The sequence below is a fragment of the Epargyreus clarus genome, unplaced genomic scaffold, assembly GCF_041222505.1.
Source record: "Epargyreus clarus isolate Ecla_fem2 unplaced genomic scaffold, WU_Ecla_fem_2.2 ptg000015l, whole genome shotgun sequence".
Classification (NCBI taxonomy): domain Eukaryota; kingdom Metazoa; phylum Arthropoda; class Insecta; order Lepidoptera; family Hesperiidae; genus Epargyreus; species Epargyreus clarus.
In genome coordinates this window covers 6,926,300-6,945,309 of record NW_027332223.1, presented here as the reverse complement: position 1 = coordinate 6,945,309, position 19,010 = coordinate 6,926,300, and the positions used below count along the sequence as shown (strand labels likewise).

General features: G+C 32.0%; 4 protein-coding genes across 4 annotated transcripts; 1 reads left to right on the top strand and 3 right to left on the bottom strand.

Moving 5' to 3' along the window:
* Nucleotides 1–1,239: 1,239 nt before the first annotated feature.
* On the bottom strand, nucleotides 1,240–10,581 carry LOC140747863 (uncharacterized). The gene is made up of 6 exons (XM_073080487.1): nucleotides 10,442–10,581; nucleotides 9,836–9,994; nucleotides 8,634–8,828; nucleotides 8,454–8,526; nucleotides 8,228–8,349; nucleotides 1,240–1,413 (listed from the first exon to the last, which is right to left on the bottom strand). The coding sequence occupies exons 1-6, from the start codon at nucleotides 10,517–10,519 to the stop codon at nucleotides 1,255–1,257; spliced, it is 786 nt and encodes a 261-aa protein (XP_072936588.1). The 5' UTR covers nucleotides 10,520–10,581; the 3' UTR covers nucleotides 1,240–1,254.
* On the bottom strand, nucleotides 10,437–13,273 carry NC2beta (negative cofactor 2beta). The gene is made up of 3 exons (XM_073080310.1): nucleotides 12,875–13,273; nucleotides 12,542–12,705; nucleotides 10,437–12,055 (listed from the first exon to the last, which is right to left on the bottom strand). The coding sequence occupies exons 1-3, from the start codon at nucleotides 13,113–13,115 to the stop codon at nucleotides 11,906–11,908; spliced, it is 555 nt and encodes a 184-aa protein (XP_072936411.1). The 5' UTR covers nucleotides 13,116–13,273; the 3' UTR covers nucleotides 10,437–11,905.
* A 527-nt stretch (nucleotides 13,274–13,800) lies between these two features.
* On the top strand, nucleotides 13,801–15,145 carry ccdc25 (coiled-coil domain containing 25 protein). Its single transcript, XM_073080421.1, has 4 exons — nucleotides 13,801–14,106; nucleotides 14,203–14,294; nucleotides 14,558–14,704; nucleotides 14,804–15,145. Exons 1-4 carry the CDS (start codon nucleotides 14,034–14,036, stop codon nucleotides 15,113–15,115), a joined length of 624 nt encoding a protein of 207 aa, XP_072936522.1. The 5' UTR covers nucleotides 13,801–14,033; the 3' UTR covers nucleotides 15,116–15,145.
* Nucleotides 15,146–15,149: 4 nt separating this feature from the next.
* Nucleotides 15,150–18,604, bottom strand: Tgt (tRNA-guanine transglycosylase). The gene is made up of 6 exons (XM_073080420.1): nucleotides 18,292–18,604; nucleotides 17,874–18,171; nucleotides 17,482–17,725; nucleotides 17,035–17,203; nucleotides 15,486–15,680; nucleotides 15,150–15,342 (listed from the first exon to the last, which is right to left on the bottom strand). The coding sequence occupies exons 1-6, from the start codon at nucleotides 18,421–18,423 to the stop codon at nucleotides 15,187–15,189; spliced, it is 1,194 nt and encodes a 397-aa protein (XP_072936521.1). The 5' UTR covers nucleotides 18,424–18,604; the 3' UTR covers nucleotides 15,150–15,186.
* Between the last annotated feature and the right edge of the window lie 406 nt (nucleotides 18,605–19,010).

The window sequence follows — 19,010 nt, the reverse complement described above, 5'->3', positions numbered from 1 at the left end:
TGAGTCGTAAATTTAAAAAGAAATGGGTGACGAAGTAAACAATGTGCTCCATAACAATGTTGATGTTGAGTGGCAGCCTTTAGCTCTCACTTTAGTGGAATATCCAAAAGGTTCCATGTTATTAAACTTCTGCAGATAATTTGCATTGCATAAAGATTTCCTGTAATAATAAACAGCGTGTATTTCAATCGTTTTAGGTGATTTGTTGGGGAAATTCTTTGCATTCATCAGTTTGTCACCATTTGGAATTGGCGCTGGATTTTTAGCGCTAATTTTATTTAGGAGAGATTTGCACACGGTAAGCTTAAAAATCGTAGCCCCAAATTATTGCAATTTAATATACATACAATTGTGGGAGTGTTTGTCAGATGACTTTAAAATTGGGTCAATGTAATGCTTTCAGATATCATTCTTCTTTGGCACCCTGGTCAATGAACTATTAAATATACTTCTGAAAAACCTTATATGTGAACCAAGACCTTTAGCAAGAGGACACTTGTACAATGAATATGGAATGCCTTCATCACATGCTCAATTTACTTGGTTTTTTAGCACTTATGTATTATACTTTTTTGTAATTAGGTAAGTGTAAGCACTATTAATATCTGTTATAGGCAGAACTGTCATATACATTTAGTTAAAGAGGGCTAAATATAAAAAAAATCATTTCAGGTTGCATCATATAAACAACAACAGCATAATATCAGCCTTGTGGAGATTAATTATAGTCAGCAGTTGTATGAGCCTTTCTGTGCTTGTGTGCATAGCACGAGTGTACTTACACTACCACACCATGAGCCAAGTAGTGGTTGGAGCCATTGTGGGCTGCATGTTTGCAACATTATGGTTTTATCTAGTTCATAGACTTCTAACTCCATTATTTCCACAGTTGGTTGCATTGTAAGTATTCAAAAATACTCTTTGTGTAAAAATACATATCTAAAAATGTTGTTTTATTTATGGAGTTGTATTTAAGCTCAAAATAAATTGATATGGGATACCCTTTGCATAATGAAATATAACTTGCGTTTAAAAAAAATTAGTAGTCACCACAATCAACAATAAATTATTGTATTGGCTACAATTGTTAGTGATGTAAAACTTAACTATCATTTCTATGAATTCCAGTAAATTTTGCGAGATGCTCATGATACGCGACACGACGTTGATTCCCAACGTGCTGTGGTTCGAGTACACGACATCGCGGCAAGAGGCGCGCGCGCGCGGTCGCAAGCTGGCGGCGCTGAAGCCGACTCAATGACGGTACGCGCGCGCGCCCGCCGCGTGCGCCGCGCGCCGCAGCACGCGCGCGTGACGTCTGCTGGCCGCCGCGGCCGTCGCGCTGCTCGGCGGCTTGCTGCTCACCGAGACAGGGCCTCGTTCCATGCTATCGTAGTATCCACTGATGCAATACAGGTATCAACAAGTTTTGTAACCTCTTCAGAGTATATAGTATTTGCCCATAGTATCCACTGATGCAATACAGGTATCACCAAATTTTGTAACCTCTTCAGAGTATACAGTATTTGCCTGAGTACACATATTTCGGGCATCACACATAATGAGGATTTACGGCAGCCTACATTCACTTATTTTTACCAATTACATCAGTCTCACCAAATAAGTAAAGGAGTCCTTAAGTTAGGGCAATTAAACGCTATCCATCACTATTTTTCATCATTTTTTCTAATTTCATTTGTGTGATGAACAACTTTTTTGTGATGAAGATTATATATTATGTAGTAATTTATACTTAATTGAAACCATCTATTCTCTCACTGCTCAGGTCTCCCTGCAACTGAGGAAGGACTGAAGTATAAGTCCATCATTGCAGAAAGATGGACACCATTTACTAGTTACAATGCAATAATAAATTTAACAAATATTGTTAGTATTTGGCCAAGTTTACGCTTAAAATACTATTTTATTTTTTTACATTTCTGTAGTCACAACTTTAAGGAATTAATTTTCTATATATTAATACATAAGTATTACTTCATACTTCATAAATTTATTAGCGCAAAATATAGATTAAGAAATGTAAGGGGCATTATAAATCTGACATTCAAATTAAATAAAACCTACAATGAGTTGAATTGAAATAATATTTTGTAATAATTACATGTTGATATTGTAAATATGTATATGTATATATTTTTACAATGTAATTGCACATATTTTATATATAAATAGAGGTTTATTAAGAATAACCATAAAGAGAATCCATTTAAAAAAGTAACTTAGCATAAAATAACATTTTAAAACTCTTAAGCTACATAACATACAGGGTTAAATATTGATAAGGGGTAGTAAGGACCTGTAAGATTATCTACATAGATACTTGTAAAAACGGTTGGATTCATCTTGCTCACAAGCATTGTAAACCTGCACATGTGCGCAAACCTATTATAAATAATAACATAAAGGCTCCAAAGGCATACAAAGTTTATACAACCTGCTGTCATTTTGATAAAAAAAATAGTTCAAAAAACTAAAAATTACGCTTTTATAATAAAATCAACTAAAATCAACTAAAGTAGAAAATAATTTTCTAATCTAGGAATCAATTAAAGAACAGTAAATTGTATCAAAAAAGCGTGTTTTTTAGTTTTTTGAACTATATTTATTTTATTAATTTTTAGTATTTGTTGTTATAGCGGCCACCATTATGCATCCTCTGTAAAAAAATCAAGTGTCTATCTATTACGGTTTAAGAGATAGAGCCCTGTGGCACACGAACAGACAGCAGAGGGTTCCGTTTTACCCTTTGTTTTAAGGCACTATAGATATGTTTCAGAACATTTGAGTTATAGGGAAATAACATTATTATTAAACTTAAAATCACGCTATGACAGTTATTGAAACTAAAAAGTAATAATTGTTGCAATCTAGTAACTTTGCGATGAACTTTCTCTAAGGCGCTCGAACAATCTCGCCTCGAAAATCGTTAATCCTGAGGATGTTGATAAGGAGAATGGTCCAAAATTATTAAAATCGTGTATTGTCATCGGTTTTTGATAATTCTTCAAAATTTTGAATTAAACTGAACATTCAAAGTGGATAGAAATCGGGTTCAAAGATTCCGTTACTTAGTTACATACATACAACCCAAGCTAATAAAAGCGTGTTAATGATGTCCTTACTACTCCAATTAACCTTGCATGCATTGACAGAATGGTGCTATGTTTTATGAAATGCCCGTAATAATTAATAAAATAGTTTAAAACATTTTTATGCTTGCATTTTGATCCTCCAAAAGAGTAAGTAGCTTTTATATAATTCACCAATCAATATGTGGATACATACATTTTAATTGCTTAAAGTTGTCCCATATTTTAATATAAAACTTTAAATATAGGTAGTGTATCTGTGTTAGTATTCTTGACCTACAGGGTTAATTGAGGAATTAATTACTTTAGCATTTAATTTATGTAGAAATATCTCCATACAGTTCAATTAATCCTGTATACTTGGCCTTCCTGAAAGTGATTTGACGACAATGACAATATATAAAAGCATATAAATACGTTTTTACATGGTTTTGTAGTTTCATAAATAATTTTAGTAACATAATTATACTGGTATAGTTTTTGTCTTCCCAAACATTGAAAAGTAGTATAAATAATTAGGTTGTCGTAAACGTACATAGTAAAATTAATTGTTATAATTATCATAAAACACTTTTTTATTATGCACAACCGGTTCTACATGTGTGGTACCGGTAAAAAAATATATTACCAACCCTAAATAATTTCAATAAAAATTTTGATAAAGTAATTTAATTAGGGCTGAATCATATTGCATCCTGTGTCTGCTTAGTTTATTGTTCTATCATCCTATGCCGTCATTGAAATTGTAGTAGTGTCGATAACTTCGCCAACTGCTTAATCCTTAAACTAAGTAATTCTAAAGTCCTAAAATCAAATTAATTTTCAGGTGTCCTTCCAAAATGACTGTTACACCGATAAAAAATACGTGTTATAAATATGTATATAAACATTTATACTACTTAATTATGGTGGAAATCTATCGGAAGCCAAAATATTAATATTTGCCAGATATTTTGATTATAAAAGTTCTTTATTATTAATAAATGTGTTGCAAAAAAATTATAGGTGATGGCGATGGTGATAGGTGATCCAATATATCTTTGTCAGTTTTTCACAGGCCAACGGACATAGCAGGTATAGCGCAATGCTAAATAAAATGAAAGCGATTGCGATATGATTCACAAATAACGAACACCGCTGAATGAATTGTTCATAAAATCGTTAAAATATGTACTACCCCTACAAATAGTTTCGCTAGTTGAGAACATGAGGTAGGATTTCGATTTAGTACCTAGAGTAATTTGGATAGACATTGCTGAATCTATGTAATAAGCTAGATTATCGCGGTTGTGTTATTTTAAAATATAGGGAATATGATAATATAAATCTATCTGATATAAAGATTGTACAAATTTTGCGACGATTAGTGAAATGTTCATGCAATAATATAGACATTTTATACGATTAAGCTTAGTTATCGGTAGATATACGTAAGTGTTATCGTTATACAAAATTATAGAAGATTAGGCATAAAAATGAAATTGTGGAGTGTTGTGAATTTGAACCCACTGAAAAATAGTAAATGGCCTTGTCACTCGGGATAAAATTTAAAAATATTTAAGTGTCTATGACGCATAATAGCATAATTAACAATGGGATACACTTTTATCCATTGCTACATTTTATGGACAATAGCTACATATTGGAATATAAAATTGTTATACACAAAATTATATAAATTCCTGTAAATTCCGTGGCTTTTAAAGTATGTGTAATGTCTTGTTCATAATTTTGCGCTATCCAAGGTTATTCACCGTAGGATTTTTCAATGTTGTAACACAATGTTTTGAAATACATTACACAGTGTAAATAAAAGCGTGTTAAAAATACTATGGAGCATATAAAATTGATATTGTTCTCATCTTGCAACGGGGACAAATCTAGGATTTAAACCTGTACCTAGCATCTGTGCCTATGCATAATAAGTCGCGTTCAATATAGCTATGTTATTCTATACAAAATAGTTTACGATGAGTTATGGTATTTTAATATTTAAAAAAAACTACAAATATTACTTATTATTAGCTACGATATTCAAAGACGTTGTATTATATTCAGACATAGTAGAAATTAAAAAGTCAAGTTATTAGGTTACTTTCAGTTGCACTTTCAAATATAAACTGTTCTTCCACGTTGAAAGGTTTTTGAGAGTTATAATTTGTATATATGTTTGTATTAAAATGTCCTAATTTTGAAATTAAACTTTTGGTCACGTAGTATAGGTATATAGAAAGGTTAGAAAAATTGAATTTTAAAACAAAAACAACAACAACCAAGTAAGGTGATTATGATTATACGAGTATAAGAAATAACGTTTCTGTTAAGAACAAAACTTTATTCTTATTTAGTTAACTCCGAAATTAATAAGTATCTTATGTACCTACCCTAAGTACTACACAACACATTTGGTATAGAAGTACCTTTATATTATTTTGCAGCTTGTTAAAATTTTAATATGACCATTTCAGAAAATACTCTTTATGAGCGCTATGGAAATGAATTGACGGATATTTCTAAACTTATATTTTTTTTAAATAAAGTAATATTTGCTATATTTGCTATATAACATTGCTATATATATATATATATATATATATATGTGTGTATGTATATACTAATTAAATTCGGAATATTTTTCAACGTTGGCCTTCCTGATGTTCGCTGCTTTAGTCTTTAATAAAATACATGCTGCTTAAATATTTTTAGTAACGAGATTAAACATAGGTAACAACTAGTCACCATAAAACTAGCAATATAACGAATTAATGTAAAGAATAGGTACATTGAAATTAAACTAAAAGTGTTGTACTAGTTAAACATAAAAAACATACTTTGAAATTCAGCTAGTCCAAACTTAATATTATAAATGCAAATATAAGTCTGTTTGTTTCTTTGCTACGCTGTCACGCCTTAACTACCTAATCGATTATCATGAAATTTTGCACACCCATTGTCAGGTGTTCAGAAAAGGACATGGGTACCATTTATCCCGGAAAAAGTTCTGTTTCCAGGAGATAGATAAAATCAACTATTGTCATCGGCCTTTCAAGCGAGCGAAGCCGCGAATTAAAGCTAGTTATATATAATCCAAATAAAATACACCATTAAAAAGCGTTCGTGTAGGTACTTATGTACCTACTCCACTTAAAAAGTTATAATTTGTTTGTTTGCAACTTGCAATATTTACTAGCCAACTATATGGTGTTCATTTTTATGTATCTTAAACACTAAAATAAGTGTAAGGTCAAAAATAATTTTGATATTTTGTTACCCATCATGAAATTGCAGATATACATTACGGCCGTGGTCGTCACTAAGTTTGAAACTGCTTTGAAAATAAAATAATTTAAGGATGTGGAATTCAACTTTTATTAGTATTCAACACCTAATTTTAAGTCAACTTGTATTTTTGTATTAATTTATGTATTTCATTTGCTCAATGAGTCTTTGTAAAGGTAGATTGTTAATTATTGTGTAATCAATATTTTTATTAATTAAATTAATATTATACTTATTGTTACTACACTTTCTAAAATTTGTAATTACACATTATGTGCACTGCATAAAGAGGCTTCCATAATTACGTGAGGCGTTGAGGGGGAAGAGGAGGTGGTCGAGCCAAAACTTATTAATCTTACTTTGGGTAGAGGGCGGGTTTCGGTAATGTTTATTTATTAAAATATTATTAAATCTAGTGTTAACTATTATAAAATAAAATTAAATATACAAGATATTGCTTTTCTTCTTAGAATTAATTCAACGTATCTATACTAGAACACACAATATCTTCAATAAAATTACGTGAGATTAGGGGTTGGGGGAGGGGGTTGAGCCAAATCTCACATTATGTCACCTGTTGGACAATCGCTAAAAACATCTCACGTAATTAATGGATGATCCCTTACTACAACATATATCTTTTAATATATAAAATTCTCGTGTCTTCGTCGTCGTTTTCGTTGCCATACTCCTCCGAAACGGCTTGACCGATTTTGATGAAATTTTTTGTGCTTATCCGGTATCTATGAGAATCGGCCAACATCTATTTTTCATCCCCCTAAGTGATAAGGGCTGCTCACCCTTAACATTTTTTTTATTTATACGGCAATGCAACGTTTGCCGGGTCAGCTAGTAGTTAGATAAAATTTGTAAGACGCTATTTACATTATCGGCACCAGTTACTGCTTAAAAATATATTTTTTTGGGGTATTTCTAATGTTAAAAATTCCTTTAAAAGCCCCATTTTAGTGCAAAATTCCACAATAGTGGTTTTACTATTTTAAAGGTTGGCGCGTTAAAAGCAATAGATTAATTAAAAATGGGCTTTAGTTTTGATCATGCGAATAAGCATGAAAGTTACATAAATGCATGTTTTTATTTATTTATAAGTGACTTTGTTTCGATATTTAATTGATTACAGACCATATTATTGTGAACATCGAATGTTGCTTGAATCGATACTTTCTAGTGGTGATTTATTGTAATATTTCAAATATCAAATTTTTGTGATTCCAAGAATTTTAAATAATATTTGTCATGAACTTTAGAAATAAATACAGTTTTTCGTTTCTGTATTCTAAAGTATTAATACGTATGAGTTGATGTCTTTTTCATTTAATGATTCTTGCGACACTGAAAGTTCTGTCTTGTGGAAACTATTAAGCATTGTAAGTTAATTATATCTACTCATTTCATAGAAGATAATGGAACTAGATAGTGAGCTAGGGGGTAGAATGGATAAATATTACTGCCACGTGTATTTTTTATTGTAATTGATGATAAATAGCAAGTGCCTCTTAAAGTTATATTATGGATGTTAATGTATAATTATTATAAGTAAGCATTATTTTTAAACCACTAATGGTTGGTGTAATTACATTTTGTGTATGTGAAATAATGTGTATATTTTTAGTGAAATTTCATTGTCAAATTAAATCTTTACCATGAACTCCATTAAATTGATATGTTCCTCGTCATTATATATGAGAGTTCTATATTCAGCATAGTTTAATAAATTATATTAGTATTGTGTACTTATGAATTTTATTTCGTGCATTTTTACAATTAAAGTACCTAAAAAGTACCTAAATTCAAATACTGAACTGAACATTTTTTCATTTGGTTTCTGAATTTGAAACTCTCGCATTATCTTCCGAAATGGTGAGATTGATCTTGGATCTGTCTGTTTTGCTGTCATTATCAAGAGACTTTTTACACCCATCACTAGTAGTGGCGATACCTTGAAAAGTGCCCAAGAGATTATTATTTAACTCATGTGTATCACCAAAACTATATTTCTTAGCCATAGATTATAATTATGATTTTTAAAAAATATTAACTTACTTGAAATCCTACTGCCGAATTGTAAATCCGAGGAAATCGAATTACTGTCTTCTGATACAGTGTCTAACCATTTCTAAAAATATATATTACTATTTAGAACTATAAACTTTAATTTTTAACAACTGCTGCTGAGCTGATTACTAAAAATTGATCATAGTCAGAAATAATTTCATATTTAACCTTATCATTTGGAATGAGCCGTTCCACTTTTTTCAAGAGTGAAAAATTTGCCTTTTGCCCCAGTAAATGCTTCGTTACTTCAGTTGTAGACATAGTTTTGTTTAACATGTCTTCCAATGTTTGTTTATCTTTTTCAAGCAAACCAGGAAATAATATAGTTAAAGGTTTCATTTCAGGTCCATCTTCACACTCTACCTAAATAACGTAGAAAAGCATAGGTTAGTTATTAACATTAGTGCATTAGTGTTGCAACGGATAGCAGTTTGGCCGGATACCGGATATCCGGCTAGGCTTGTGGCCAGATAGCCAGATATCCGGGACTGCCAAAATTAGAGAAGAGAGCAAGTCAGCTGTATCTCAACCCAAAAAAAAACCCTGTATGAAACACTTAATTCTGATGTAAATCGGCAAATCAGTCAAGATTTACTGGACTTCGAACTTTTACAGTAACACAGTATCCTGCATAGTGTACGTATAAAAGTCGTGATTTTTGTAAGTAGGCATTTAAGGCGAAATCCGAAGCTGTAAACACTAGCGAATATTTCTGAAAGGAGTACGAAGCCGATTTTTATATTCGATTTTTTTTAAATCTATTTCCCTATCCGGGATCGGACGAGTTCTTCTTGGAAAAAAACAGCCAGTATTATTCCACCATTGAATAGTGTCTCTTGTAAGGATTAAATTCATGTCCTGTTGTGTAATTACTTCCGAGAAGTTGATCCTTATAAGCGACACTATCCGATGGTGGAATAATACAGACTTTGTTTTGTTTTTTCTTTTCAAAATAAACCCGTTTGATTCCATGGTGAGGAATAGGTGTTTCTATCCGGTTTCCGGCCCGATAGTGTTTAGGTCGCCGGATACCGGATAGTTGCCGGATATCAAGTTACATTACTAGAATATAATAATAAGTAGCTAGGTGGGTGTTATATCAAACGTATTCTCCTAGGTGCATAATTACGGTGTCTGTTAGGCCTGCTGGATAAAAAGGCACATTCCGTTCAACGCCTATGAAGTACCGCAGTAAAACAGTATGCTTTCGTAAGCTATCTAGTGGAACTAGGTCTGTAGTGTTTATAATTTATATAATAATAATAACTTAAATACCGATCGTGCTTGTTATTGCTTGTTTTTGCATATACCTACTTATTTCAATTCATGTAGGTATAAGATATCTAGAAAAGTTTAAATATATAATTTACAAGTTGCAATACTTCTTCCTCATCCGAAACATTATCCGTTGTCCTGGATGAATCGGCCGCCGGTGGCTGCAGCGCGTCTAGCCATTCTGAATCTTTAGCCAATAAAGGACAGCGCGGTTTTAGAGACTGCTTTTTGTCATCAGTAGGACTAGGTTTCTTCTGCAAATCATATTTACCTTGAGATGCTTGAGATAAGAGATGAACATTAATTGTATCTATTGAATGAACATTAAACGTGATATTGATATACTTATTTGCATAACGCGTTGAAAGCCTGTAAGTGCGAAGGAAAAAAATGTCGGCTAAGAAAATTATACATCCATCCATTATATGTCCATCTGTACCAGGCTGGTAAAAAGCTACCCGGACCTTTTCGGCCAAGTCTGACCCTGGTAGCACATGTGTGGCCAACTTTAGAATATGATAATCGTACTAGGAATTAACTATGCAATCAATGGCACAGATGATGTCCTTATTAAAATAAATAAATGAGAATGGCCTACCACACTGACCAGCCAGACGCAACTCAAGGGACTACGTAATTATATTTTGAGAAAGTACGGAGAATTCTTACAAATATACAATAAACAAAATACTATACATTACTGAAGCCTGCGGATTTGTTGTTGCCACAGTGTTGCGTTTCGGTCTTTTATATTTCTTATTAGAGTTGTTGTTGCTCATATCGAGGAAAACATTTTGTTGGAAATACTAGTAAGATTTGGAGAAATTATTTTATTTACTATTTATAAACTGCATTGTCAATTATTATGTTTGCATTGTCATTTTTATTACATCAATATTTTTATTTTTATATAGTATACATAGGTAGTTACCTAATTATAGCTTATAAAGAGGTTTGTTTTTGTAACCATAGATATTAACTGTAGTACCAGCCTACCAAAACAATATAAATGGTAGGTACTTTTTGTATCGACCAATTTTAATTTTTATGAACTTTACCTATACATATATTGTGTATTGGTTACCATAAGCCATCAGTACCAACTAAAATAGTTGCAGACAGAGGACTGCAAAACTGCTATAATAGTATTTGTGTATTGTATAACGATACCTTAATTCGCAAATCAGCCAACTCCACTTTTTGTAAAAAAAAAAAATTTTATTTATTTTGATAGTAAATGGCGTCGAACGAAATCAAAATAAATAAAAAAAAACCTTTTGACAAAAAGTGGAGTTGGCTGATTTGCGAAGTTGTTATCATAAAAATAATATCAAAGACTTTAAACTTTTCCTTTATTTCTAGAATTCATTGTACACAATGTTGAAGTGTAATATTTGCGTGTCTACAGCCCAAATAGCTAGACAGATTTTAACATATGAGGTGTCATCGGATTATTCTAATTGCGGAAGTGTCATAGGCCACATTACTTCCCTTTTTTAGTTAATTTTTTTAAGGTTTTTTTTCTTTACAGTAATTACTAGCTAATCCACTAACTTAAACTACAATTTGCATGGTGGACTATGGCATTAAATTTATGACTTTCATTTTTACTTAATAGAAGAACAGAAGTAGCTGATAATAAAAGCTACAACACTCTGTACCACTGCTGGGCATAGGTGTCTCCCAATCATGGCAGAACTGGAGCATACTCCACTATGCTGCTTGGGTAGAGGTTGGTTGAAAAAAGATAGTAAACTCAAAATTAATTTGATAGCATTTCTAATAATTGAAACAGGCAAAATGATTAGGGTAAGGGGGCACCCATTATTTACATGAACCGATTTTGTAAATTTTTCAAAATCTGGTCAAGATGTGAGATTTGTGTCATTCTCCTCTCTGTTCCTAATCTCATGTTAAATTGTTCAATATTAGTATTTTTTTTATTATGTACAATATATCCACATTGGAGAAATGTATATTTAACTTAATTTTTGTAACAAGACCCCCGAGAGATTGGATGACATTTGGCTTACCCCCTCCCTGTTTAAATACCTCACATAATTAATGGATATCCTCTGAACAGAGTTGTTCACTGTCACTATGACACTACTGCCTGACAAATAATTATCGTTTAGTAGAAAAATAATATAATTTATGCATTCTCATTATGAATAGTCATCATCTTCGTCTTCATCTTGCTTTAAGCCAGTGGGAGGGGGAATATATGGTTGTGGCGTTCCTTCACCCCCTGCCAGACCTTGCTGCTGAAGTAATAGCCACTGCTGTTGTTCCTGTTTTGCTTGTTCTTCGCGAGCCTGTAAGTAATAAGAAAAATATATTTGACAAATATAACAGTGAACATGGTACAAAATGTATGAACTAAACAGTAATTTAAATTAAATGCAATGACAAAATAAATCTGTTTTATAACATCTTAGGACAGATTTTTTCTAGATGTAAAAGTGTGCTAAAGAATATTTACAGAATAAAATTAATAAACAGTCCGCTTTTGTACATCGTGCCCCAAGCCACACAGTACAATGATGTTGTATTAAAATAAAGTTTACGTGTCGAATTTAGATTTCTGGGTCTGGGTATTTGTTTATTGGTTTATGTATGTGTCCCTGGCATCCACCAAATATGGAATCCTAGTGTGGACCAGTGAGAATGAAAAACGCCTAGTCTTTAATTAAAAATCTCTTAAGATTCCATTAAATATATGTGATAAGGTTTTTGTCATATTTTCTCTTGTCATAGGCTCTTAAGGCCTGCATGGGTTGTATGTATAAAAGTTTAGTAACCTTTGCAAATAGTTCTTGCTGTTGTCTTAGCAACTCTTCTTCAGGTATGCCCAAGTTTTCAAGTCTGGTGCTTTGCCGTCTTCTCTTTGCTGCGACTGCTTTGCAATCCTTTAACACCGCTTCTGCCTCTATGGTGTAGTCACTGAATCCAAGCCTGTCCAATGCTGTTGAGCATAAGGAATTATATCATTGAAATGCCTCCAGAAATAATGACATTATATAATTAAATTGAGGTATAATATAATGACAACATAGTAATGTGATTGTTATGAAATTACCTCATATCATTTGTACATGTAAATGACAAGGATATGTGATGTAAAAAGCATTCACCTGTTAGAACGTGCTCCGCATTTATTGTTTTCTTGTTACTCTGATTACAAACTTCATTCGCTTCTGAACTTAAAAGATGTATAAATTCAGTACAACAGTTTAATATTAACTCCCTGGATTCAAATGCAACACGCACTGATGGCACCAGTTCTTTGATCATCTTGTTGATACTTGCTCTGGGAAGTGTTAGTTCATCTTCCTCAGTTGGCGGCGGACATAATTCTCGTTCTGGGCTCCCCATAATGTAATGTATGGTAAGAATTTGTATAATGTGCGCAGTGTTCACAATTATTCACTCAATAGACCCAAATTATTACATGAAATAAAATAATTATTTTTACATTTGTATTTGTATTTCTAGTATGTGACAGATTGACAGCTTTCCTTTGACTTTTTATTTTTGACACATCTATTGTGTTCAGTGAAGTACTGTCCGATGGTAACGATATCCCTTAAAATCGGACATTCAATTTACGATTGTAGTAAATATAATAAAAAAGATTCAAAATTTATATCGATAATGTTACATGTAGGATTTTCCTTTGAGGGAGGAAAATAAAAAATAGTATCTTCCTGTATTTAGATAGGCAGTTGTTTTTTCTCAATCACATTTACCACTCTTAAACGTGATATTGATTTACACTTAACTAAAACATCGATTAAAAATGTTAAATGACGGAATTTACTTCCCGCTAAAAAAATACCACTGGGTAAGAATTACCCCCAAGTCCTAAGTACTCTTTGGTTATGTTGATAAAGGCCAAGTCTGAGTTCAGCATAATGCATTGTACTGTAATATCATGAACAGAACATTTTCTGTTCCGTGTGTATACATAAAGTAATACAAATAAATGACTTATTTTATCTGTACACTGTAGTACATAATGCATAATATTCGATCCGATAAAATTTGTCAATTTTGACATTGACATCGCAATTTCTTTTTGATTTTTTAATTTCATTAGTTCCCGAAGTCCCGATTCTTTCTAGGCCTGCAAAGAAATTTGGTTTAGGTTTTGTTTTGTTCAATCAAATTTCACTTTATTTATAACCGTTAACTGCATTTTGTAAAGAATTCAGATTGACCTCGTTTAAATAATTCATACTTATGGTTTAGTAACATTTCTCCGCAAATTAGTGGTCTGAATTTTAATTCAACATGGTATTTTACTTTACAAGCAATGTAATTGTTCCACCTGTAACATTATTCATGGGTGCAGATAAACATGAAAGTAAGCATTTTTATAAACAAGTATACAATTTTCGGTTTTTGATTGGTTATAATATAATTTTTGCACTGTTTACAACGTACAACTTAACCTTTGCAGATGAAGACCTAATAAAGTGGGGTTGGCCTGAAGATGTCTGGTTCCATGTTGACAAAGTATCATCAGCCCATGTATACTTACGACTGGCTCCTGTAAGTTCCTTATTTCATATTTTGCCCAAGTGTAATGAATCTACTGCTTTACTTTTATTTACTACTTTTATATGTATAAGTTACATTTAATATATTCTTTCTCATATTTGAAAAAATATTGATTCAGTTGAATTATTTTTCATTATTTATATATAAAAATATGCATTATTTTGTTAAAAAATCATAGTATTGTATTGGACATGTGTCACATCTTTTGTTGTTATAACATTTCACTAATGTTTCTGTATGCTTTTTATTTTTAGGGTCAAACCATAGATGATATACCAAATTCTGTTCTGGATGATGCTTGTCAATTGGTCAAAGCAAATTCTATAATGGGCAATAAAATGAATGACATTGATATAGTGTATACTATGTGGTCAAACCTCAAGAAAACTGCAAGCATGGAGGTAATATATTTGAAATTTATAGACTAGTAATGATATCTTTTATGACTATGAAATGTGAATTAAGTGATGCACTAATAAAATTATTGCAATAATTTTCAGGTGGGACAAGTAGCATTTCACAAAGACAAAGATGTAAGAAAGGTTAGAGTAGCTAAAAAGAACAATGAAATTGTAAATAGGCTGCAAAAGACTAAAAGAGAAGCATTTCCTGATTTAAGATTGGAAAGAGAAACAAGAGACAGGTTGGAAAGGGAAGACAAGAAGAAACTGCTAAGAGACAAGAAAGAAAAAGAGAAAGAAGAAGAGAAGCGTAAAAAAGAAGAAGCAGAACTAAGAAGCTACTCCACTTTAATGAAACCAGAAAATATGTCCACCAACTATGATGGGAATGATTCAGATGAATTTATGTAAGATATGAATATAAATAGAAATTGAAAAGAAGACCTGGATTTTTAATACTCTTTATTCAAATATTATCAAAATCACTCTTCATTAAGATCTATCCCAACAGAATGTAATGAATTTACCACCCAAGTTGGGTAATTGCAATTTGGATAAAGTTCATTGACAAAGTTCTTAACAAATGTTGGAAATGTGCCCATTTTTATGTTATCCCTCATTGCTTTCATGAGCCGCATCTGCAAAAAAAAATATCTTTGAATAATCGTGCTAATAAATAAGGAAATATGACATGATTTTAGAATATAATTACTGGTAGCAAGGCTATTTATTGTGACCACTCGTTACATATAAACATGTAGTGAAAAAAAAAAATTATTACCTGAAAGGCAATGTTATGTACAGAAATTAAGTGACAGCCAACAGTTTCAACTGAAACAATGCAATGCAAATATGCTCTTGTGTAATTCTTGCATGTTGAACAATCACAGTCTTTGTCTATGGGATTTAGATCAGCCTCATATTGTCTATGTTTCAGGTTAAGTTGTCCTTTATTGACGAGTGCACATCCAAATCTCTAAAACAATGATACACACATTAAAATAGTAAAGAAAATAAGCACCTAGGTATCAATGTCTTTCTCATTTAAGATAATGGAAAATGGGGGAACGTTTGAGTTAATTTATAATTTTGCTTATTCCATAGTTTGAAACCATTCATTCACCAAACCAAACATTCTCCATTAAAGTTTTAAGATTTGTATAAGATAAAATTGGGCATTGTTAACAGTTGAAATTACAACCGAACAGTATAATGGACATTAGGCTGATTAAAAAAAAATGGCTAATTTTTTTTTTTCAAAATCCTCACATAAAAACTTCCGAGAAGGTGTGAAAAGACGCCTGTAAAAAGCAGAGCCCTTAATATTATTATTAAGAGGTCGCGCATCGGGAATTTCTATTTCCCGTTTAAATAACACAGGAATATTTTTTTTTTAATTTAGCAATTTCGTATTTTTGCAACGGCTCATTGAATTAGCGGACCAAAGCATATTTTTGTAGGAAATTTGACGCTCTACAAAAAAGGTCCTTAAAAAGTTTTTGATAGTCACACTCCTTCAAAAGTTATTCGAGGTCAAAGTTGAACTTACAAAAAAATTCAATGTTTTTTTTTTTCAATGATACTATGAATCTTTTCTCAATATTTGCTAGTAATAATATTTTCTGATGTATTTTTGCTATTCGGAGAATTTTTTAACTTTACTATAGAATATAACACAATAAATATATCTTACTCTAATTGGGCTTTTTCAATCATTAATTTTCCCATCGAGTCAATATAAAGTTACCTTACAAAAATGCGATGTTAAATAATAAACATGTTATCATGGAGAATCCATAACTGATGCACTTGACTATTTAAAAATGCAATTGTTCCGAAATCTATCCTCTTTATAACAAAATAATAAGAAAAGATTCATAGTAACATCGAAAAAAAAAAAAATAGAATTTTTTTGTAAGATCAACTATGACCTCGAATAACTTTTGAAGGAGTGTGACTATCAAAAACTTTGTAAGGACCTTTTTTGTAGAGCGTCAAATTTCCTACAAAAATATGCTTTGGTCCGCTAATTCAATGAGCCGTTGTAAAACTACGAAATTGCAAAATTAAAAAAAAAAAATCCTGTGTTATTTAAACGGGAAATAGAAATTCCCGATGCGCGACCACTTAATAATAATATTAAGGGCTCTGCTTTTTACAGGCGTCTTTTCACACCTTCTCGAAAGTTTTTATGTGAGAATTTTGAAAAACAAAATTAGCCGTTTTTTTTTTAATCAGCCTAATGGACATACTAACATACAACATTAAAAGAGAGGTATTACCTACACACAGAGCAGATTAATAGTAATAAAAGCTGAGAAATAACATACCGCTGTACGAGTAGGATACACACAATCAAACATATCAACTCCAAGAGCAACACAAATGACAAGGTCAATAGCCAATCCAACTCCCATTAAATATCTAGGTTTATTCCTGTCCAATAAGCTTGTGCCCAGACTGACCATTGGCCAAAAGTCATCTTTGGCCTCTCCACCACTGAAAATAACAGTTTTTCTTAATATAATCTTGAGCATGCTTAAATGCAAAAAATACAAAAGATGTAAAATAAAATCTCGCAACATAAGATACATTCTAAAACGACTATTGTTACCTTTATTATTTTAAAAAACCCTAACCATGTTGCTTTTTTATTGACATACTATAAGAGGCATTGTCCATAATTCAGTTTTTAATTCTTTTACAGGTGAATAACATCAATTCTTATATTAAGTTTCCAAAGCTTAAACTATATAAATGAATTTATGAAAAGAAACCTTAAACCACCAATAGCAAAACCATTAACATTCTTTTTAACATGCTCCCTTGCACTTTGTTCTCTCAATTCATGGCTCAATAGGCCCTGTACTATTGGGAATATACTTTGCTCCGTAGGCCTGGTGTGTGCTGCAATACAGCGATCTAGCCAACGACTTGTCCTTTCAGTGGCCTCTTTAATACGATCATAGTCTTGGAATGTTGTTTGGACGACATCATCCAGCTGCATAATAATATCAGCACCTAAGACGTAGGAATATTAATTGTTATATTGCTAAAAGTAATTATTATTTATATAAAACGAAGTTACAACAATATGTTGCTATATTATTATTCTCTTAGCTGCATAAATGTAAAAAAAAACTCCATAGCAAATTGAAGTCTGATATACCAATGCTATTTTGAATTTCAATTGATTTCTCCGGTGTTAACATAATCTCAGAACCATCATATGGAGATTTGAATTTAACCCCCTCTTCAGTGATTTCTGCAAGTTTCAGCAGCGACACCATCTGGAACCCTCCAGAGTCTGTTAACAAAGCTCTGTTCCATCCCATAAACTTATGCAATCCTCCTGCTTTTTGCAAAACTTCAATTCCGGGTCTATTGCCAAGATGATAAGTATTTCCAAGAATTATCTCACAGTCTAAGTTTTCTAGTTGATCTGGTAAAAGTCCTTTCATTGTACCCTATGAGAAATAACTTAGAAATTAATATTATACAGACTGTTATTATTATTTATTATTAATAAAAATAATGTAAGAAGTATTTATTAAAAATAAAACATTTCAAAATAGGAGTAAAGTTACCTGCGTGCCCACGGGCATGAATACTGGTGTTTGCACTTCATAGTGCGGTAGTTTCATGAGACCGGTGCGAGCTCTGGTCACCGTGCATTCTGAATGCACTTTAAAAGATAAAGCTACTGTTTTTGCACCCATTTGCTATGTCTACGATAAAGTGTATATCAAATTACAATGTTCAACTTAGTGCTTTAAAGTAACTTAACTGTAAAAAGTGTATTAAAAACTACTTTTATTTGGTTGCAATTTATATTTTTTGGCAAATCTGATTGTTTTGTTAATGTCAATTGTCAAACGTCACTTGACATTGATGCGCACAGATCTCAAAACACCAAACGGCCAATAGATTTGGCACAATGAAGGGATGGGATTACAAAACGAATAATTTCGATGCCGGCTCGTAAAACACCCTTTCTGTTCAACATGTTTCTCGGAAATGAACAAGTTATCCTGTATATAATAATACTCTATGGAACAAGTCACATGTGATTTTCGTTGACCGATGTAAATAGGGTGGCGATTCAATTTTCATAACTGACGCGACTGGTGACTAAACGAATAGCTAAAATCGACCTGTGTAAAGCCCCCATGTGGAACTCAACTGGTAGCAGTCTGCTGCCAGGTAGACGAGTTTGATGGGGCGCGATTCCCCCAAGATGAGTCTTAGTTCACGATGGTTTTGCGCAAACAAATCTTTTTAAATCCATAGATTCTGATTTATTTTA